The sequence below is a fragment of the Urocitellus parryii genome, chromosome 3, assembly GCF_045843805.1.
Source record: "Urocitellus parryii isolate mUroPar1 chromosome 3, mUroPar1.hap1, whole genome shotgun sequence".
Taxonomy (NCBI): Eukaryota; Metazoa; Chordata; class Mammalia; order Rodentia; family Sciuridae; genus Urocitellus; species Urocitellus parryii.
In genome coordinates, this window is record NC_135533.1 from 3,560,806 (window position 1) to 3,583,474 (window position 22,669).

The window sequence follows — 22,669 nt, forward strand, 5'->3', positions numbered from 1 at the left end:
CGGGGCTCTGAGGCAAGCTTGTCCCCGGCACCTTCCTGCAACTCCACAGAACAGTGACAACTCCAGGTCGACGGTCAGTGTCGTCCTTACACCCGCTGCCTTTACCAGTAGAGACTCCTCTTTCTAGGTGACATCTGTCCAGATCTAATAAGTTGGCAGTTTTGTTTCCACTGACTTGGTGTTTGGGTGGACTTGCCTGACCCTTCCGCCCCCAAAATACCAGTGTTCCACACCACTAGACCAGAAGCTCAGCCCAACTTTGCTTTCTGGGTTGCGTTTTCTTGTTTTTCAGAGAGCACCTGTTGACTAGCATTTGGAGTTGCATGTGATCCTATAGGACAGAGACAGGAGGTGGCAGAGGCCCTGTCTGCTGTATGTGGTGGAGCCGTTGTCCAGGCGCTGAGTTAAAACCCAGCCTGCGTCCTGTTTCCCAGCTCTGTGTCCTGGCCTAGGGCCGCCAGCACCTCAAGGAAGGAGTGGGTACTCGAAGTTGCACTAAGGAACCCCCCACTCACTGAGGTTGATACCCATGAATCTGAGTGCCCCAAGGGGTCCCCCTCAATTTTGTACCAGGACACCAGTCACAGTCCTGGTGAAGAGCCAGGGGAGTGCCGAGCAGGGGGCAGGAAAAGGCCAGCCCCTGCACTGCCAGGACAGCAGGGCCATCACCTGGGCTTTATTCAGAACAAAACCAACTCAGAACAGAAGCAAAAGCCACAACCACAAACATCTTCTCTTGACAGGTTTTTCTCTTCCTTTCTTTGTACCGGGATGGAACCCAGGGATTTGAGCACTGAGCTACATCCTGAGCCCTTTTTATTATTTATTTTGACACAGGATCTCCCTCAATTTCTGAAGCTGGCGCTGAACTTGTGATCCTCCTGCCTCAGTCTCCCCAGCTGCTGGAATTACAGGTCTGTGCCTGGTTTGAAAGTCTTCTTTTACAGGGAGGGTGTGTAAGCATGTGTGTCGGGGCGTGTATGTATTTTTTTTTCTTTCTTTGTGTGAGTGCACCCAGAGCTGCTCACGTGCTAAGTACGGGCTCTACCCTGGAGCTACCCTCCAGCTCTGGGGTGGATGTTTTCCGACAGATTCTCACCACCTCCACCCGCTCGCCCATCTGCCCACCCCTCCTTGGGAGGAAGCTGACCCCACGCCCTGGCCAGCCCCACAGAGGGTTCACTTCTGCACTCTGATGACTGACCATGAGAAGAGGGTGTGTGGGAGGCCTGGGAGCCAGGGTGAGCCCCCAGGTGCACCCGAGCTCCTCCAGCCCGGGGAGGAAGGACTTCAATGGACGGAGGCTTCTTCCAGGGCCGTCTCTTGCCATGTCTGGGACCTGGGGGCTGATTTGCAGAAAGCCCTGCCCTGGCTTTCATTTTAACTTTCAAGTGAGGCATCTGCTTGACATTTCAAGTTTTCTGACTTTTCCTCAAACTGTTGGCTCAGTGGTGTTTGCATGGTGCCCATTTGGGGTCACCTGTCAATCTCCACAGTTCCACTTTGCCCGGCAAAACCCACTGCATGTTCCCCTATTCCTTTCCACCGGGTAAAGCCAGCAGTCTCTCAGGGAGTCCTCCAGGAGGAAAAGGAGCTCAGCAGAGCCTGAGCCTAGTGCACCCAGAGCAGCCCTCTGGGGATCTCCCTCTACCTGGTTCTTTTATTTGGGGGGATGACCACCTGTTTTGACCCCTCATCTGTCCCACACCCTGTGGTAAGTTTGCTGACGTCCTGGGACAAGGCCAAGCAGTTTCCAGAGTTTCCCATTTTCCTTAGAGGACCTGCCTGTCTGCTCCACATGCCTGGCAGGCTGCAGCTCTGGCACCAGTTTGCATCAGGGTGACCGTGGGGGCCAGGACTCACCCAGCTCTGCTCTTGGGAGCCCTGCGTGGTGGCCTTGGAGGCAGCTGTGGGTGCGGGTCTTCATTCCAGCTCTCTCCAGTGCGAGAACGCTGCTTCCCACAAAAATGGAAATCACCGCAGAGAAAACCTGGCGTCTTCAGGAGAGAGCTGAGAGCCGTGGGCACCGCTCGGAGACTGTGCTTCTGAGGTGGCTGCGAGAACTTTCTGGCAGATGGAGATGTCCACTTGGGCACAGGCCTTGGCTGTGGGGACAGGCTGTGCCAGACTCAAGCCTCAGCAGGGAGGCAGGCTGAGGGGTCAGGAGGCTTCAGGTGTGTGGAGCTGGCGTGCCATGAGGTGCCAGGGAGGGTGGCTCAGCGGCACACAGAGGTGGACCCAGACAGAAGAGGACTTTGTACCACGTGTTTCCTTCATTTCTTTAAAACCCAGACCCACAGTGCAGGGCAACTTCTCCTCGCATTTCTTTCTAAGGTCATTCCTATCATGAACTGAACCCTGGCAGGTAGGCGGGCCTGAGTTCACCCTCCTGAGGAGGTGCTAGGGGGCACCCTGCACTGTGCAGCAGGGGAAGTGAGGGGCTCCCGGGACACAGGAAATCAACTCCAGGGAGGTCCAAGGGACTGGGCTTCAGAATTCCTTCCTGGTACACCCAGCCTTTGAAGCCCACCACAAACGCAGGCTCTTCCTGGGGAGGACAAAGACCAGAGCACGTCACCCGCTGTCTGTGCATCCGGCCAGGAGCTGCACACAGGCCAAGCACTGGGGTCGCTGGTGAGCGCCACGGCAGACTGGGTGTCCTCCGTGCGCCAGCTCTGAGCTGGTGGCACACTGACTAGCAGGAGCGGGAGGTCTGAGGACACCCAGCCACAGGAGCCTAGTGGGGCCCGCTGGTGGGCTTCAGGCAGCCCCGTGACCAGGCCACAGAGCAGCCCTGGAGCAGGAGGATGGCCCCTGTGGGCCACAGCAGCTCACCCTGGGGCACTTGCCGGGCTCTGCTGGTGCTGGGTTCCGAGTGCGGATTGCTTAGAGTCTGACACGAAGCCACTTGGTAGTCAAAAGGGGGACCACTCCTCATGTTCCCACCAGTGTTCTGGTGACTAGGGGGTGCTTCTCAGAGTACCTGAGGTTAGAAGGCTGGGGTCTCACTGTTTTCAGGGCAGAAGGAACTGAGCCGGGGCCCAGGACTGACACCAGGGGCCAGACCTCCAGGGGCCTGGTGTCTTGGGAAGGTCTCAGGGCTCACTTGCTGGGCTGGGTCACACACAAGCTTTAGTCACCTGGCTGAGCCTCTGGCCCCCAACTTTGGGGGTGGGGAGGAGAAATCAAGTTTGGAAACAATTCTGAGAAGTAGGAATAAGTTCCCCCTTTTTTCCTTGTATGTAAATTCTGTGTTTCTGGATCTGGTTGACCCTGGGCCTTCTAATCATCGAGGCTGGGAGGGCCAAAGCAGGGGCAGCTGTCCTTCACCACCTGTCCACAGGAATATGACCATGAGGTGACCAGCTAAGTGAGGATTTAAATGCCATGACAACAATTAGCTCTGAGGCCAAGGACCCAGAGCACTGTCCTCTGGATAGGAGGCCCTTCGTTTGCCAACCTGTGGGCACGGCTTCCCATCCACCAGATATGCCCCATCGCAAGTAACAGACCAGCGTGGACAGCAAAGGGGATGACCACTGGCTTACCAGCCCTGAGTCTGGCAGTGAGACAGGCTGCGGGTGGGCTTGACCAAGGCAGCACAATGTCACCAGGGGCTGGCTTCCTCGGGTCTCTTCCTTTGGCCTTCATCCTAAGGCTTCTGCCTGTGTAGATAGAAGTTGGCTTTGGGCAGAGCTAAGGTCGTGAGCTTCCTGGTTCACATGAGTGGGGGGAAAAGAAACTCAGGTTCCATCAGCTCCCCCTGAACATTTCTCCATGCCTCATTGGCCCAAGTGGGATCACGTGCTTTTCCTGAACCAGGAACTTTGATGATGTGTGGACTGACCAGCCTGATCAGGGACCCCCCTGAGCCAGGGGCAGGGCCACCTTGGCACCCCTGTCTTGCTTACAAGGATGGACCTGACCTGTGGCTGTCAGGACCCTGGGTCCTCCTGTCTGGTCCCTGGAACCCAGCTCTGTCTCAGAAGGAGCAGGGTCCCTTTCCACCTGCACCAGGGCCCAGACTTAATGAAAATTTGCTGATTTCTAACATTTACCTGGCCAGCGTCCCCCAGCGACTGTGCCTAGGACTTAGGAAGACAACAGGTGCTCCTGGTGCCCTGAGTCTGGGGCTTCCCTTCAGCTGGCTGGCCGTCTCTGGGGGACGCTCCCTGTCACCAGCGCCCTGCAGAGCTGCGGCTTCTGTCAGGCTGGACTGAATCCCAGAAGGAGGGTCAGAGGAGGGCGTCCTTCAACCAGGAGCTCTTCCGGGCCTGCGACCCTCGTCAGGTCCTCTGACCCGGAACTGGCTGCCGGGGCTCCAGCCTGAAGGAAGTGACACAGGCACAGAGCATCGGGGAGGTCCCCGTCGACACAGCCGGGCTCTGTGGGTGACGTGCCTGTCATCGAGGCCCCAGGACGACCGTGAATCACCGTCACTTAGCAAAGGTGTTCTGTGACCTGTACCAAATGAATGTCCTGCCTGTCGCTGCCAACTCCCAGGGGGTGTGTCCACACATCAGAGAACCCAGCACATAGTCCCCACGTGTGACAGCTGAGCACAGGCCTCACGGGAGGGTGGGACACGGGTGACGGGAGTCTGGCTCGGAGGTGGCCAGGCCTCAGTCACTCAACGCCCTCTGTTCCGAGTTCTCCACTCCACGCCACCACTAGGGGCCCCGGGCCACAGGATCAGAGCACCTGGCTGTGACTTGAGTGTAGCTGTGTGACCCCAGGAGCGGTCCTGACCCTACCTGTGCCTCAGTTTGCCGTCTGTGAAATGGAGGCGAGGTTATGGTACTTCCTTCGTGAGCCTTTGGAGGACATGACACCTGGGGACTCTCGCTTGCCTGCTTCCAACAGCTGCCTCCAGAGCCAGGCTCAGACCATGACCTGCGACAGTCCAGGTGCCACAGTGGCCCCAGCCGCCGTGGCTCCCTCCTCCTGTCCTCTCCAGATGAGAGGCTGAGCCAGCCGAGAGCCACGGAGCCTGGCCACCCTTTTAGCTACATCGAAAACCACACCAGGTCAATCCACCACTGTGGCCATCTCGAGAGAGGCCGAGCACATGGTGCTGTTGCGAGCATCCTGCCATCGCCAGAGCTTTCTTGTGGAGCTGAAGCTCTGCACCCGCTGAGCACCAGCTCCCCAGCCGCCCAGGCCTGGCGCCCACCGTGCTGCCTTGGGCTGGGGCTCTGACCACTCTTGGGGCCTCAGGTACATGGAACCAGAGTTTGTCCTTCTGTGCCTGTGTCTGGCTTACTTCACTGAGCAGTGGACACAGGCTTAGAGCCCAGTCCTGGGCTGAGCCAAGCCACCAGCCATTGGCCACCCTACCCGTGCCTCGGTTTCCTCACCTGTCGAGGAACAGTGCTACTTTTGGAGACGAGAGGGGGTGACTTCCATAAACTGCCTGGACGCGTCTGCACAGGCCGGAGGCTCCAGAGGTCAGCCGTGCTGGGCAGAGCTCCTCCGTCTCCCTCAGCTTGCTTCCCGGCCTCTCAGCACCCCAGGACCCTCCCACCTCTTGCCCAGGAGCTCCTTCTTCTCCCTGGCCTGCCCTGGGGGGCCCTCGCCCTCCTGGCCCCCACCTTAGTTCTTGCTCTGAGCCTCAGTTTACTCACAAGGGCCTTGACAGTCAGGTCTCCTGCTGCATCTGGTGAGGAGAGCTCAGTCAGGGTCCTCTGGCCACACACTGCCTACCGGGCACTCATCCCAGCTCTCCGGTGAAGGGCTTGTGACCCAGGAGGAGACCCCTACCCGGCCCAGGCCAAGAGGGTGACATGAGTGCATATCTGGGCTGGGGCCAGGCATACTGGTCACCAAACCAAAGTGGTCTCCTTTCCCTGAAAAATCGAAAAATTTTCAAAAGTAAGTGCTGGGCTGGGAGAGGCTGGGAGAGGCTGGGAGAGGCTGGGAGAGGCTGGGAGAGGCTGGTGGCTGCAGGCCCCATAGCTCTGGCAGCTACTGCAGCTGCTGCCTGCCCAGGAGGAGGTCTGGGGTGGTCTCCGCAGGCTTGCAGGAAAGAAGACCCCTGCCCACCACAGCCAGAATGCCAGCTCTGGTCAGCTGCTTGCTCCTTTCAGACCAGGCCCTCCTGACCCTGGGGTCCAGCTGCCTTGGGGGACTCACCTCTAGACCTGGACTCAGAAGGAGACCGTCCCATGTGCCCTGTCCTTTCACTCTTCAGGCCTTTGAGGATGTCTTCCTTCAACCCTCTGCAGCCTGGACAGGCCCTCTTCCCCGTGAGGACATCATTCGGGGCTATAGGGGCTGCTGCTGCCCACCGTGGGAAGCACCTCCAGCCCCCGGAGCTCTCCCCAGACACACGCTGCTCTCTGCCCGCTCCACTGCTGCTCCCTGGGCCACCTCTGGCTCTGTCCTGCTTCTGGTCCTCCAGTGTCCCAGAGTCCTGCATGCCAGCTTGCTCGGGCTGCCGCCCCGCCAGGCCCCAAGGGACCTGATAGGAAGTCCTGTCAATCACAAGCTGACGGAGTCCACGGATGCAGCCTAACAGGAGCTGTGGAGCCCAGCTCAGGGTGGCTCGGCCTGTGCCTGCAGCCCCAGGGGACCAGCAGCCCCAGGGACCAGCAGCCCTCAGAAACAACGTGCCTTGCTGCCCACATCCCAGGTGCCCCGCTGCCCTTCACCATTGTCTCCTTGGAGGCAGATGCTGTCTCTGCCATCTTCTGCAGAAAGGGACGCGAGGCCCCAGGTTGGGCTGTGATCTGAGGGCTGAGCCTTCCCTCCTTGTAGGCCAAGTGTGTGCTGAGTGGAGACTGGACCAGAGCCGCCCCGTGGGCCTCCCCATCGTGACTGACCCAGGGTGGCAAGGCGGGCACCTGTGGAGGTAGGCTGGGCAGGAAGGGGCAACGAGGGTGCTGCCTAGGGAAGATCACTTGGCAGACGCAATGCCAGGGTCTAAGGTGACACCCAGGACCCAGGACCCAGGGGGCTCCTGCAGAGGCCCTGGGTTGTCCTCTTGGGTGTGGCTGTGTCCTGCTCCTTGGACAGTGGGAAGGCCTGCTCTAGAGCCCCTTCCCGTTCCCTGGGGGAGCAGCACTGGACATTTGTGTGCCCTGGAGATGAGCAAAGGACAGCTTTGTGCTCAGTGTCACTGGTGTTCATGCTCCACATGAGCAGGCTCTCCCAGCCACAGCCCGGCCTGTCAGGAGCAGGATGGGAATCCTCGGGGACAGCCATCAAAAGCCCGGGAGCCCTCGCCCCCAGCCCTCGCCAGACTCCTGCTGCTGCCCCTTCCAGGGTCGCCCTGCACACCGCTCTGGGCTCCACGGGGTAACTCTCTGGGAAGGGGCTGTTCTGAATGGCCACCAGGCTGCATGCAGGGCTGCGTTTCCTGGACGCTCTGTGTCTTGGACAGAGGAAACACTGCTGCCCAAAGAGAAAAGGAGGCCATCTCAGGAAGTGGCCACCTCCGCTCTCACAGGAGCGACTTCTAAATTCATAACCAGACACCAGGGCTGCACTGTTCTGCCTGCCAGGGCTGGGCGGGGACCAGGAGGGGGTCTGGGCTGGGTGCCCCCAGGAGGAAACCCCAGGGGAGTGGCTCGAGCAGGCAGGACAGGCTTGGCCAAGGCCTGGGTTCCTCCTTGGCCCCTGGGAGGTGCCAGGTGCTGTTCTTCTCCTTGTGGCAACAAGTGTTACCTGCATACACTCACATTGCCACTAACGGGCAAGGCCTGCTGCTCCACAATCGAGGCCCCCCAGCCTGGCGGCTGTCTCTACCTGGCATGTTCTGCCTTTGTCCCCTGGGGGTCCGCGATGCTCCTGTAGCCCTCTCTGCCTGGGGAGGAGGCAGAGGCAGAGGCTGAGCCGCACGGATGCGAAGGCTGTCCCCACCCCTTGCCTGCGTTGCCATGGCTGGCCACAGGCATCTGGCGCTGGGAGGAAACGGGGCTGTGGGCTCCAGGCGGCAGGAGAGGACGGGGTAAGGTAGAAGGCGGAGAGCGTTTTAAATGAGCAAACACAGAAACAAAGGAAGGGAAGGATGAAGACGCTGCCCCCAGGCTGGAGGAGGCGGGGCGGAACCAGACGCAGAAGAGCAGAGGGCCAGGGACCCAGGCCACAGCAGGAGGACCAGACAGGGGATGTCCAGGGCTGGGCAGAGACGTGGGGCGGACTGGGAAGGGGACGGATGGTCCAGGATAGAAACATGAGAGTGGGGCTGGGAGTCAGAGCTGTGTCATGAGGGAGGAGCTCAGAACCATCTCGTCAACCCTGCACCTGACCAGGGAGGACAGAAACCCAGGCCGAGGGGTCAGGGACAGCTGAAGCCACCAGGGGCCTGTCTGGTACCAGGTCTCTGCTGTCCACTCCTCCCCTGGCCCCCAGATGACCTGGTTGTCGGGAGGAAGACACTGGAGGGAGAAGGGACAGTGCGAGCCGTGGAGAGAGCTGACCTGGGAAAGGGCTGGCCGGCAGGACAGGAGGCAGAGAGGGCAGCGCTCTGTGGCCTCGGGGAGCCGTCTCCCCACAGCACTGGCTCCCACTGAGAGCTTGCACCCCTCCAGGTTCTCAGTGTCACCGCCACACGTCTGATGGCAGAGCTGCCTGGTGGGGCAGGGACACAAACATCTGGAGCATGGGAGAGGGCCACCAGAAAGGGCACACAGAGCCCCATGGGTGGGTCGGGGCCCCCTGGCCGGCCACCCCAAGCCAGGGAGACCCAAGGACACGTGCTGGACAGGGAGTGCCGGGGAACTGCACTTTAGATTCATGCCAAGAGCAAAAGAGTGACATGACCTGTCCCCTCGGGAGGTCCTAGGCCAGGAGTAGCCGGGTGCTGCTCTGTCCCTTTGGCGTACATGTCCAGGGGGTGTGGAGTTGAGAGTCTCAGGACCTGCTTCCCCAGACTCTTGGTCTAGAGCTCTGGCACCGCAGGACCCAGGGGCCCAGTGGCACATCCCTTGCCGTCAGAGCGCAGCGGGGGACGCAGGGCTCACCTGCTGTAAGGCCTTTCTTTCCACTGGAAGCCGGACCTCGGGCTCCTGCAGGCAGCTCCCGGCGGACTTTACAGCCCGACCCACACGGAGCACCAGGGGAGAGCCGACGGAAGTTTCCTCTGGTCCAGGGAATGTTCGAAGCCCGCACTCGACAATTCTGTCATGTGGTTTACATTTTATATTATCAGTGATTCTCCCCTGCCTCCTAAAAAGCCTTCAGAACTTGTCATTTTTACAAAACAAATCTTCATTATTTTAGTAATCAATGTTGTCGATATGTTTGGAAGCACTGTGGGACAGAATCTCTGCGTTAGTGTTCATTCAAGACTGAGAGCTCAGAGGGAGAAAGTGTGAGACAGCGCTGACTAGACAGGGTCTAAACAGAAGCTTTGCTTGGCTGTGTTGCCTTGGGCTGAATCATGACCCTCTCTGTGCTTCAGTTCTCTAAACAAGATGACTTGCTTCTGATACTCTGAAGCAGGGTTCTTAATCTGGGTTCTGATAATTGGGGGGACAATTCACTGTCATTTTTGCTAATTTGTCTGAGGGGAAATGGGCTGGCTGTTGTCATTATGAAAGAGACATCCAACCTTAGGAGGATACAGAGGCACTGGGGACACTGTGCCGGTGTGACCACGGACACGCTCACATCTCTTCAGAAGTCTCCGAATACCGTGCTCCTCACCTCGTGGGGCGTGTCGACAGGCTGCCTCTCACTCTCTGAGAGATGCGGCAGCCAGAACGCATCTCCCAGCCAGGCATACCTGCCGCGCACCTCGCCTGCCTCTGCTCGTCCTCTGTGCCTGCGCTCAGATTCCTCCAAGAAGTGTCTGTCTTCAGCTTCCCGAGGCTGCTGAAAGGACCCCTGGACCACAAACAGTTGAGGGGGATGGCGACCGGCAGACCACCTCTGCCGCGTGGCCTGGGGGCTTGCGGGGCAGGCAGAGGAGAAGAGGCCCGTTCAAGAGCACTGTTCTGGGCCTGCTGGGCGCCCCTCACAGCTGGAAAGGGGCTGGCCCGCGCCCCTGAGCCTCCTGTGTCCGAGCAGAGTCCTGCTGGGTGGACCCTGACCCATGCTCCCACTCTTGGCCACCCTGGGCCTCAGTGACCCTGCCCACTCACCACAGGGGCTGCTCATGGCCACGTCGCTGCCCTATGGTCCCTCTGTAGCCACAACACTGTGCGCAGTCTCTACACCTGGTCGGCGCGTGCTCCCTGCTGGGCCTCTGCCTCTACTTGACACCCAGGTTCACGCCACCATCTTCTAGAGAGGTGTCACCCTTGGACCAGCCCACGTGCGGCCAGCCTTAACGAGCGGCCTCTGAGCTGCCCAGAAGTCCTGGTCTTCCCCACACACCCTTATGCCATGGAAGGCCGTCCTCCTGAGACCTGCTCCTGCACTAGATCCAAGGCCACGGGGCCCATCTGGGCTGCTGCATGGACAGGACCTGGGGCCTGATGGCAGGGAGGGTGGGGACGTTCCACCCCAGGTGCTGCAGCCAAGGAGGCCTGGCCTGGGACCCTGGCTACTTAGGGGGCTGCTGGGGACTCTGTCACAGGATGGAAGTGGTCATGGTCACGGGAGGATGGAGTCACACACTGCCTGTGGGGTGTCTGGGAGCACCCTCACGGTGGCCTCGGGAGCCCCGAGTGCCCACAGAACTGACTCCTCTGCAGGAGGCTCGTGACCCTGCAGGGCAGGGCTCTGGGCCAAGGCTCCCATGTCCTTGACGCGGGACAGGGGAGTTTCCAAGGGAGGCAGGACTCATACGAGTCCTCTTCTGCCTCCTGGTCAGTCCCACTGCATTGTCAGGAACTGGACCCAGGTCTCCTAAGACCTTCCTAGAACCGTAGGGAACTGGGCCAGGGAGGCTGGGAGCATCCCCTGAGCAGACCCCAGCTTCCCGCAGCTGCCTGGCAACACGGGGCGGCTCTCCCTCAGGGGCAATGCCGGACCAGGGCAGCTTCCTGAGTTCGCTAAGAATCAGCTCCAAAGTGAACCCTCCACTGTTCAATAGTAAAAAGTGAGAATAGCCTCCATGACGGAGGTAGGAGATCAGTTTTTGAAATGCGGCCTGTAATATGTGAACTGAACACTTTGCAGCCAGGGAGACATGTTCAGAAGAGCTCTGAGGAGCCCACCACATGCTGAGTGCAGTGGCCCAGCCCCACACAGTCGGCAAGTGACGCCGCTCACACTGGCACAGCCTGGGTACCCACAGGCACAGGACACAGGCAGTCACCTGGACATGGGCTGCAGACAAGGTGTCTCATTATTTTCCGAATCTGCATTTTCTAAATACACATATTCCTTTTTACTTATAAGAAAAATAGAGGAGTTTTTGCATTTTTTGTTTTGTTGGATCAGATTTTAAAGAAAGAAACCCAAGATGAGGAGGCTGGTCCTTCCTCTGCAGGTCTGCAAGGCACAGACGGAGCAGCAGGGCCTCTGGCATGTCCAGACCTCCAAAGTATTCGGAGGACCCAAGGCCCCACACCCGCAGCCAGGTCCTGGAAGGAGCCCAGGAAGGGCCTTTGAGAGTGTCCTTGGACGTCCCCATCCAGGCGAGGGAGACCCTGAGGTGACAGAGCGTGAGTCCTCAGGATGAATGGAAGAGAAGGAGCCAGTATGAAAACATATTCCCCCACAAAAGAGCGCCCACTGGCCGCGATGGACTCGCCCACGTGGTCCTCGGGAGGGAGAACAGGGCCTTGCCTGGAGGAGACGGCGGCGGAGCACGTGCAACCCCGGAGCAGGGCTCAGGCTCCTCCGCACCTTCACTGGGGACTGACGGAAAACATTGAAGTGTTCCCCTCTAATGACATAGCAAAAGCTCGTGGAACCCTTCCCCAAGCTCCTGGCCCAGGGGCCCTCAGGAGGCACTGCCCAGGCACACCCAGCTCCACGCACAGTCCCTGCAGTGCACACGGCTTCCTGGGGGTGGCACGCCCCCCACCCCCCCTCCCAGTCCTCTGAAAAGCCAAGAACCAACCTGGAGTCAGGAGAGCGGGTCACACAGCACAGGGAAATACCTCAGTGTGAGGTTCAGGACGACGTCTGACCAGGGAGAAGCCCAGGAGCAAAGTGGTCAGGGTGGCAGCCGAGGACAGGGTGTCTCTCCTCTCCCTCCTGCACGTCCGTCCCTGGGCTTTCTGACATGGCTCTTTCCTCGACAGAACAGGAGACTTAGAGGGATCCAGCATTGCCTCTCCTGGGGACAGGTCTCAGCTCCTCCTGCTGGCCCTGACCACAGGCACCATCACCCCCCAGACTCCCAGCCAGGTGCTGGCAAGGCTGTCCCTGTTCTGCAGCCTGGGCCTCCTTCGGCCTCCACCCTCCTCCGCCTGACTCTGCTAGAGCAGGGGTGGCTGTCCAGTGTGAGGAGAGCTCCCTCCTTCGTGTTAAATCCTTGCTCCGTCTCTCTGTGCCGTCCCACCCCTGCGTGTGCCTGGCTGCTGAAGTCATCACACCCAGTATGACCTAGGAGGTTCCGCCCCACAAGGACTTCCTGGCCCAGTCTGTGGTTCTTCACGTCCTTCCTGGACCCAGCACCGGTCTTTCCACACCTGGTGAACATGGACCGACGTGAGCTCAGAGCCAAGCAGGACCAGGGACAGTGTGCATTGGAGAGGCCTGGTCTCAGATTCCTGGGCGTGGGCACCCAGAGCTGTGGGGCGTTTAAGTTCTTCAAGCAAAGAATTAAACAAAGCGGGACCTTCTTGGCGACAGTCACTGAGCCATCGACTGCTGCCCAGTGCTGCAGGAAGACCCCGACCACCTCAGGGCCTGGGCAGGCTGCTGTGGGCTGCCCTCTGGCAGGCTGTCCAGGGCAGGCCACACCCACACGACTTCCAGGGAAGCCTTCTCCGGCTGCGGCCCAGTGACAGCTCAGATCTGAATATGAGGCTCGGAATTGCGACCTACGAGGAGCTCCCAAAGCTGTGCTCAGGGCGTTTCTGAGGTGCAGATCGATGAGAGAACAAACGGAGGAGAGGAGGCGGCCCCTCGCTCCTCCTCAGACAGGCTTTGTGTGACTGCCGCTGCGCTCGCTCCTCTGAGACCACATTGACCTGCAAGGACAGCCTGTGCCCTTGAGAACGGCTCAGAGCAGGAAGCAGGCAGGAGGGCGCCCAGCAGCACAGCAGCAAAGGGCTGCCCAGGTCCTGTAGGCAGTGGCGGCTCCCTGGTCCCTGCCTCCTGCCTGGAGGTGGAGGAGGTGGTAAGGTACTTAACTGTGCACCAGAGGAACCTGCCTTCCTCCGGGAGCAAGTCACCAGTAATTAGAAGGTTTTCTTGGATGTGAGACTCGCTCCTCGGGTAGAAGGAAACCGTTTCTCATAGGCCAGACCCAGATGCGTTCCTTCTCAGGCCGCCAGGAGTCACCTGTGGCTCTCAGGGTGTGGCAGCCGGCCTACCCCGCCAGGGCTGCCCCTCTGCAGGACTCCAGGAGCGCTGTGGGTGCCTGTGAAGGCCGCGAGCAGCCTGGTCGGGTAGCAGAGGAGGGCCACGCGCCAGCCTGAGCCGCTAGGCTCTGCAGCCAGGGCCCGGGTCAAGGGGCTTTCCAGGGGGCTTTGGCTCTCAAAGTCGGCCCCGGGCTGCCACCACCGGGAGCAGCCCCTGTCGTAAAAGACACAAGGATCCCCCCCACCTGCCGCCGGGCACTGAGGCCTCACCACGTCATCAGGGCTTCGGTGGCATTTAGAGGCAGTGTGAGGCTGTGTCCACCTGAAGGTCTAAAACCCAACCTGCCAGGACCAGCATTTGTAGGAGAATCTGCTGTCTTTCCACCGTGTTGCTTTAAATGGGGTCCATTTTAGAACAGATCGAATCATCCATTCTTTGGGGCTCTGCTCTCCTCTCCAAGCCAGAGGTGCTTTGGGGCCCTGTGATGAGGGGCGGCTGGGCCACCAGGATGGTTTCTACAGACCTCCCTTTCCGCTTTGGTGGCGTCACCTAGGGGCTACGGTCTTCCCTTGCTGGCCCTTCCAAACAGCCTGAAGTGGGGGCGGAATTCCCACTTGTTCAAAACGCATGCCACGCGGTGCAGGCAAACCTTTCCCTAGGGGTCAGGTGTCGGGAGCCAGCTGCCAGTCCAGGTGCCAGCCTTGCTGGCGGTGCAGGCTGAACCTGGTGTCACCCTGTAACTTGTCGCTCCTGGGTCTTCCTGCCCCAGGCCTGCTCCACCAGCACCCAGGGCTCGGCGGCCGAGCCCGCCTTCCTCTGGCAGCCGTGAGTTAACATCCGGGGGAGCCCCAGGACCCTGACAGCTCCCGGGGCAGGCTGCGTGGGCCCCTGAGGTGCAGCAAGGGTGGACCAAGCCTGGACACAGGCCTCCCCACCTGGGGCCTATTTAATTGTCTGTCCATTGTTTGGGCTCTGGCTTTGTGCTCTTGCGTTTGGGGATACAGCTTGTCTGCCCGGGTCCTGGAAGTCCCTGCTCTACGATGACAACACGTACGATAAGGTGCTGCTGCACTTTCACTGTAGACTGGGAGCATTTTTGCTTTCCAGAAAATTCCTAATAGACTGTTTGCAAATATCTTGCTGTTGTGGGGTAGAATGTTTTTTATTTCTACTGCAATTTAGAGGGCAGATTTTTCCCTTTAGTGCAGGAATGAGGTGTTTTCTGTAAGGAAGTGAAGAACTGTCCAAGCACCTTTCTCTCAAGTCTCCAGCCTCAGGCTTCAGAGCCTGGCTGGCTTCCTTGGCCGGGATTTCCTTGACCTAGGTGTGTGTGTATCTGTAGGCCAGGGTATCTAGGCTTCTGTCCACCCACCGTCCATCCACCATCCATTTCTGGACTTTCCTGGAGGACCCAAAAGGTCAGGGCTGCCTGCGTCTCAGACTCCATGTTCACAGCCTTCTGCACAAAAACCCACTCTTCTGGCCATGACCTTGCAGGCGAATGAGCCAGTTCCGTATCAAGTGCGATCCACATCTCCTTTGCTCAAATCAAGAGAATGGACGACAGAGTGGTCCTTTCCTCCTCAGCAAGTGCAGGGGCAGGGAGGGGCCACCAGCACAGCTCTGGGAGAGAACAATACAATGTACTGATTCTTTCCTGGAGGACTTAAGGACAAATAACTTCTATGATTTCCATATTTAAATCTCATTTATGGAGTTTGATCTTTTTATCCACTTGGTTCTTTGCTCTTAAAAGCAAATAACCTGAGGATTGTAAGAAACTTATTAAGGGAGCCAAGCACAGCGGCCCACACCTGTAATCCTGGCAACTCCAGAGGCTAAGGCAGGAGGATTGCAAGTTCAAGGCCAGCCTCAGCAACTTAGGGAGACCTTGTCAAAATAAAAAGGACTGGGGTGTAGCTCGATGGCAGAGCATCCCTGGGTTCCATCACCAGTACAGAAGAAGAGAAAAGGACCTTATAAAGGGGAATTGAAGTGTAGGTGGAGAATCAGCAAAAACTCACTGTATCTAACAGGTGCATCTGTCCCGTGGGGACCTAGTGTCGATGTTCAGGCTTCTTGGTACCAAACTAGGCAGTATCTATCGAGTGAGCTTCCACACATTCGAGATCAGCTCACAGAACTGTGTGAACTTTAAAACCAGACCACAGAATCACACCAAAGAATGATTTCTCCTCATATCTCATTAAATTCTGAATTTTAAGAGTGAGATGTAGTTTGAACTTTTCTATTTAGGTAAAGCTATTACACATGTGACTAAACATCAACCTAAGCTGAGAAACAGGTATAAAGTTACAGGCAGCTAGTGACTGATGCTCTCTGTTTTTCAGGGCTTATCTTCGTAAATAAAGCATTGCTCCTTCCTATTTGGGGTGTGGGCTTGAGTCCACGTCCACTCCTTAGGGACATGGACTGGCTGGTCTCTGTTGATTCCCATCGACTAGTGGTACGCAAAGGTGTGCTGCCTCCCTCTGCGCTGTGGCCATTGAGGACAGGTCCACGGGAGTCTTCACTGAGACCCAAGCAAACCATCCCTGGGAAGCCCCACTTGAAGCCACTGGCCCAAACATGCCTCCTCCTCTCACTGTCTTCATAAGAGCCTCCAGCAATGTGCTTCTTGCTTCTCCAGGGATTCTTTTTGTTTTTTCTTTCTTTTCTCTTTTTCTCTCTCCTTTTTTTTTTTTTTTTTTTTTTTTTTAGGTTTGTTCCCATGGTTCTGAGAAACTCTCCTCTCACACCCTAGGTGTTATTGCCTTTCTTTGTTTTGGGGTTTTCATCCACCCTGGCTTTTTAATTTACTTTGTCACTTAAAAGGCAGGAATGTGGTTAGGAGGGTGCTAGGGAGAACAGCCAGTCTCGCTCATCAGCAAAAGCAGCACAGCCTCCCAGCACCCAGAGGACCCAGAGAGTCCTGCGCACGTAGGGAGTGCAGCGCTGTGGGTGCTATCACTGAGTCTAACCAGCAATGCAGGTTAGACCTGCATTGGAAAAAGCGTCTGGAAAGAAAAAATATGCAGGTCACCAGATATCAACAATATTGTAGGCTACAAGACTGTTTTACTGGAAGTCCAAGAAAAAAATCTGGAAAGCCATATTTGGCGAAACTTGGCTATTTGTTAGAGTCGAGGCTCCCCTGTTCTCTCTGCTCAAAGCATCAGCATCATTGGAACAGCCCCTGGGGAGGAAGAGCTGACCACAGTGTCGAGCTGGAGCAGGAGCCTGCCCTTTCTTAACTCCCATATTTGAGAACTCTTAGTGATTACTGAGGGTGGAAGCCAGGGCTGTGGCACTTCTGCAATTACAATGTCACCTGTTTCACCAAGGCTAACTTAACTGCCGTCACCAGCCTGCTCCCATGAAGACCCTTGTATGTAAGAGATCACCTTCTGTTCAGTGCACACACCCAGAGAACCACGTAGGCCAGGGCTGCAACTCCCTGCTTCAGAAGCCTCATTAACCTCAGAGGTAGGCTTCGGAATGGGACAGACTGTTTTGAACCACAGCTTCTTACACCTTGCTGAGAGATGGTGCGAGCAGCTGCTCTTAAACTCGGTTCCACTGCGAGCCGGCAGAGAGCAGGTCCGTGGTTACGTGGGCTGTGCAGACTCCACGGGCAGGCTCAGCAAGGCAGCACCCACTTCCTCGGATCCCAGATAAACGAGTCACAGTAACCTAAGAATCTGCCTTTTAATAAGACTGGAGATGGGCGAGAAAATGGAAAACTCTTCTCCTCGTTTTGGTAAATTCTCCTAAATTGAAGCATTGTTTCCTGCTGAAGAGCTGGTTGAAGTGTGAGCAGGGTACTTTCTAGGGAACTATGTAAGAACGTGGAGATACAGTTTCCACCTTCTTGGTACAGAATTTGCATCATGCTGCCCACTCAATTCTCACTGACAACAATGAGGATTTATTGACTAAAATAGGTGTAGACTATACCCTAACAGGCAGAATAAAGTTGGATTCCAGTGAAAGTAAATTTAACAGGAACAACAAAATACCCAAGAACATTACATTTTTTGTGTTATATCAAATTCAATCAAAGGTAATTTCCCACCACATCCCACCACCCCTTCCATCTCCACACCTCCAAACAAAAGAATCCCTGGTAGGAGAATGGTAGGATGTTCAGTAGTAAAAGCCACACTCTGAATGTTAGCAGAAAAGCCTTAGGAATGAAGCCTGGGAGAGTCCACAGCACGAGGCATGGTCACTGCACCATCTTTAAATACCCGATGTCATCATATATGTACTTTTCAAGCCATTTGGACTCAGAATACATGGTCAACAGAGACCAATGTAATAACCATTCACTATAAAAAGTATACATTTTTTGCATTCCATTAAATTTTAGAGCCAACGTTTTAAAATATATTTCTAGACATTAAAATTTCATTCCTGATAAAAGTGGGTTTGTTCCTTTGAACACCATATAGAACCCTCCAGAATACCAAATTTTAAGTAAGTTTGCAATAGGTTTCCCTAAATTTGTTGCCAATCAAGTATTTGAGAAACCAAGTTCTTACCAAATAGCATACTGTGCCTGTCTATGTGTGCATGCATTTACTAGAAATGACAGTAGAGATCATTAAATCCCTTTTTAGTTTATGAAGTGGCCTCAGTTCTTTCCCATAGCCAGATCTAATGCTTTATTGCCAAGGTTGTTGCATGCAGATCTGCAAGGAATTGAGGTTTTCTGAAGTCCTCAGCTTCACCTACAAGAAGACTTGGGTTTGTCATGATGCCAAACAACAGATTTTCAAAGCAAAATCAAGCACGGTATGAACAAAACGAAACTTCTCAGCACGAGAGACATGCAGACACAACGCAGACATTGACCTTTGACTGGGACTCTGCTCTTCTCTACCAGTGGTGATGTCATGCCTAGAGTTCTGTATGATTAGCAGAAGTTCCACAAATACCTGAAAAAATAATTAGAAACCATCACTATCAATTAGATACCAGCAATTTAGTCATTTACATCCCACAAACAGTACATGATGGTGGGAGTGCATTTTTGAACTTTTATTGTGAGAATGCCACAGAACATTCCACCCAGAAAAATCTACTGAAATGACTTTTAATTTTGCTTCTGTGCACAAAAGTAGAGGGTAATCTATTCCCCACACCCCAAGCCCGGCTTCCACAGTGGCCGATGGGTGCTGTGCTCCGCTCGTCTTCCCATCTGTCTTGGCTGGAGTATTCTAAAGCAAGGCCAGGGATTGTGCAACTCACCCAGGAGCAAGGGAGTGTTTAAAGAAGACCACTTAGACAGTGTCCACAGCTGGGAAGGGCCGCAGTGCCCTGGGCATGTAATACGAGAGCCAGTTAGGTATTGTGATTCCTACTGCTTTTCCAATTGAAAGCGATTAATGCCGATTCCATTTAAAAAGGCTATGGATTCTATGTTCATATGTGAAGACATGACCAGTGTAACTCCACATCATGTATACAACCACAAGAATGGGAAGTTATATTCTATGTATGTGTGATATGTCAAAATACATCCTATTGTCATGTATAACTAAAAAGAGCAAATAAAAAATTTTTTGAAAAAAGAAAGACTATGGATTCTGTTAGCCACAGAGTTTGTTGGAAATGTGCTAGCCTTTAAAGGTAATTATTTTATATTTTATATTTTAAGGTCTTGCCATTTAGGTTAGGAAGACTAGACAACAAAGTGAGAATACTTTTAAGTTAATTGTAAGCTAAACAGCTCTACATTCCTGATATCTTATTTCATATATTACATTAAAGATGGGCATGTGGCGAATTCTACAGTTGTTATATTTTTCAGTGTTTAAGATTTGCTCTCAAAGTAGAAGTAATATATTCAGAATATATTTATGCATTTCTCTTTCAACTCTCCACACAGTCTGTCTGACAAATACCTGCATAGACCTAAGAGGAACCAGCCACACGGGCTCTGTAGCAGTCTGCTTTCCACCTCCAGTGGATGCAGTTGTACTTTAAATTGCACCCTAGATCATATTAAGATTTGAATCATTTCCACTTCAAGACATCAAAATGACCATCTGGTGAAGCCTGGGTTAAATGCCATGGAACATTCCACCCAGAAAATCTAGTGAACTTACTTTTAATTTTGCCTAGAAAAAAAGAGAGACTGTGAGGGAGAACCCCTGTTACTCTCACCCCAAGAGCAGCACGCGTTCGGCAACCCACGTTCTACCCAGTCCTAACTGCAGGGGCATGCATGGGCCATGCAATCTGCAGCCTTCTCTGAGACCCGTCTTATCATCAAAGCTGACACACGTATTTATGAAATCTCACTGTTTGCTGTGTCTTCATTCAAACGTGGCCACCTTAGATTAGACACCTATTTTCTCCATTCTTCCCCATTTATTTTTGTGTTGGGGGCGGTGAATGTTCAGACCTTAACATTTGGAGAATCTGTGGATGTGGCCCCATCTGCTCACGTAGAACTCTTAACAAGAGAAGTTAAACAATCTACAGTAAATTGAAAAAGGCAGAATTCACAGATATGCAAAGTGCCTATTAAATCAGACAGTAAACTTCCATCAACTCTTGAGTTTTAGAAGCATCTATTTTCTAATAATTACTGATCTCCCTAAAAACAGCAAGGGAGCATTTTACCCACTCTGGGTATAGTGTCTGGCATGTAGTACAGGCTCAGTAAAGAGTTATTTGTTAATGCAGTTTCTATGACTTCCAACACACACATTCACCTCTTTAAAATGCCACTCCAGCCACGGGGAGCACGGCATGGTGAAGCTGTGGCAGAGGAAACCAGAGGCGGCTTTCCCTTTCCTAAACAGCAGGTTCAGCCTGCTCGGGGGAGACTCACTGCACCTGTACTGCAGGTGAGGGGCCAGTGCACCTGGAGTTCTGTGATGGGAAGCCTCACCCTTCACACAGTCAGGAAGCCACCCCAGTGAGTTGACAGGACTCACTTCTCTGTTGCCACCGTGTCCTTCCTTGGAATTTGTATCATTGGGGTGTGCCTTTAATTTTTCCTGTGAGAAGGTTCATGTCTGAAAACACTCTCCACCTTGCACTTGTGGTATTTACATCGGCAGTAGGTTTCTAGTCTGCTTTTAAGGTGAGGACATCCTCCATTTTTAACTTAGGGATGGTTTTCAACACTGACAGAGCACTTCACGGGGACATGGCCTGAAAGGCCCCTCTCCGCCTCACCAGCAGTGCTGGGAGGCTCCCACTGCTGAGTGGCACTTCTTCCTCTCAATACTCCCGCTTGTAGGAGGAAGTGGCTTTATAAAAAACAAATGCAAACTAAGAATTATCTGGTGTTTTATCTCACACTAGCAATACTGTATATAGCTTAGGTTTATTCTATAAGCTTCTGCTTTTTTTAAGGTTGATATTAATTTTGATTTCCAATTAAAATTATGTAGAAGGAACAAAGATTGTTAATGTTATTGAAACCAAGTCCAGCTGCTGCACTTGGGACCACTGTTTTCCCCAGAATGTGGACTTGCGGGGGGACAACTGCAGTAGACAGAGGGGACATTCTCCAGACTCCCTGGAAGGTCTGAGTAGGACTTCATGGGCGGGGTGGGGGTGGGGGAGATTACTTGCAGACAATTCTGGTAAGTCCAGACCCTTCAGAGGGGCAACAGGAAAACAAGAATTTTGAGCACTCCTCACCCCATCTGTGCTGGCATCTTAGTGCAAACCTGTGTGGCTGGATTGTCTGAGAATCTTGAAAGAAACTTTCTCTGGGAAGGCAGGCTATGGACTTATGTGAAGTTCCTACACCGCACATTAAATGTCTAATGTCAATGAGGAAACTCAGATTGCTGAAGAATCACCATGTCATTTCACTGCATTCATCTGCAAACTTGTACTGAAACTGGACTTTTAAACAGAAGACAACCGAATTGTCTACTTAGTAAGGAAACTTTCATGTTGTTAGTAGAGGATTTGTGACCTTGCCTAGTAACTTCTGACAACAGCAATATTTATCTCCAAAGGTGCAGTAACGATCATTTTAAGAACTGGCCCTAAACTTGATAGAATGGACACGTGTATGTTAGGCTTGCTCCCACGTCTTAGGAAGCACTCCACTGGTTTTAAATTGCTGTCTTCCTATATGACCATTCATTTCCTTCCCAAAGATATCTGAAAAGAATGCACAACTTGAACCACAGCCCTGGACCGTGTTAGACAAATGTCAAAGTGATCTGACCGGGTGAGTGGCCAGCCACCTATGACAGGGCCAGGGGCAACGGCTTCGCCTTGGTACACAGCAAATGGCCATCTGCTCCCTCTCCTCCAGCTTCTGACTAGAGGAGAGTGTTGGGGTGATGTCTAAGAACACGAGGCTTATTATTTGTCACCCTCTGATCCAGAAAAACACTTTTAAGATGAAGATAACTCTGGAAAAGGAATCTGAAAAAAAAATCCAGCCCCCCAACAAACAAAAACTTTAAAATTTTTCCTACAAAATAAGAAATCCCAACTTCTGCTGAAGCAAATACTTCAGTCACAAAGAGATTCTCCTTTCCAGAGACAGGATGGAAAATCCAATTTTTAATTTTTTTTAACCAAGTGCTTTGAAGCCAGACATCTAAGTCTGAATGGGCTTCCTGGTAACCACTGGAAATCCAGGGTTTGCCTTCCTTTGAATGCAGGGGAGGGAGGACGAGGAAAGCGGCACAGCCCGGTGGTTTCCAGGGACGCGTTTCCCTCCCGGGTGTCTGATGCAGCGGGAGACCCCAGAAGCCCATGTCAGAGCCCGGCTCACAGGGAGGCAGCGAGGCTCAGTCTACAAACAAGACGTTTGTCGAGCGGGGTGAGCGGCTGCGCACACATGTTCCATCAGACACAGTACCTGATTCCTCGCTGCACAGCTTGTCAGCTAGAGAGTGTGCCTCCTGGGCGATAAGTGAGAGTATTTCATCTTCGTACTCTTCTATTATGCTTTCGCACTGCAGAAACATAATAACAGCACATGTGTACACACACTGGCGGGGCTGCTGCCCAGGAAGGGCTCAGCTCCACAGTATTAGCGACACACAAGAAAGCTGTGGCCAAGGTGGGCCCCTTCTCTTGGTCCTGGCGTTTAATACATCATTGCGTTGGATTAGCCCTCTTCCCAGAACGTTAATGTCATCATTTTCCTGGGACTTAACTAAATGATTAGTGGTGCTGAAAGACATGGGACTTGAAGAAGGAAACAACTTCTTCCTATTTATTTCTCTTCCTAAAGTCAGAAGGTCAGGCATAGGAAGAAGTGGGCTTCCTAGCTAAGGCGCTGAGATCTGGGAATTCTATTTTTAAA

At 54.2% G+C, this 22,669-nt stretch overlaps 1 protein-coding gene across 1 annotated transcript in view; it reads right to left on the reverse strand.

Annotated features, from left to right (window-relative positions):
* Nucleotides 1–18,270: 18,270 nt before the first annotated feature.
* Cnpy1 (canopy FGF signaling regulator 1) overlaps nt 18,271–22,669 on the reverse strand; it is a 33,440-nt gene continuing 29,041 nt past the window's right edge. The window contains exons 3-4 of the mRNA XM_026406177.2: nt 22,220–22,316; nt 18,271–18,308 (exon numbers count right to left, since the gene is read on the reverse strand). Coding sequence (XP_026261962.2) covers nt 18,271–18,308; nt 22,220–22,316 — 135 coding nt within the window. The remainder of the gene's footprint in view (nt 18,309–22,219; nt 22,317–22,669) is intronic.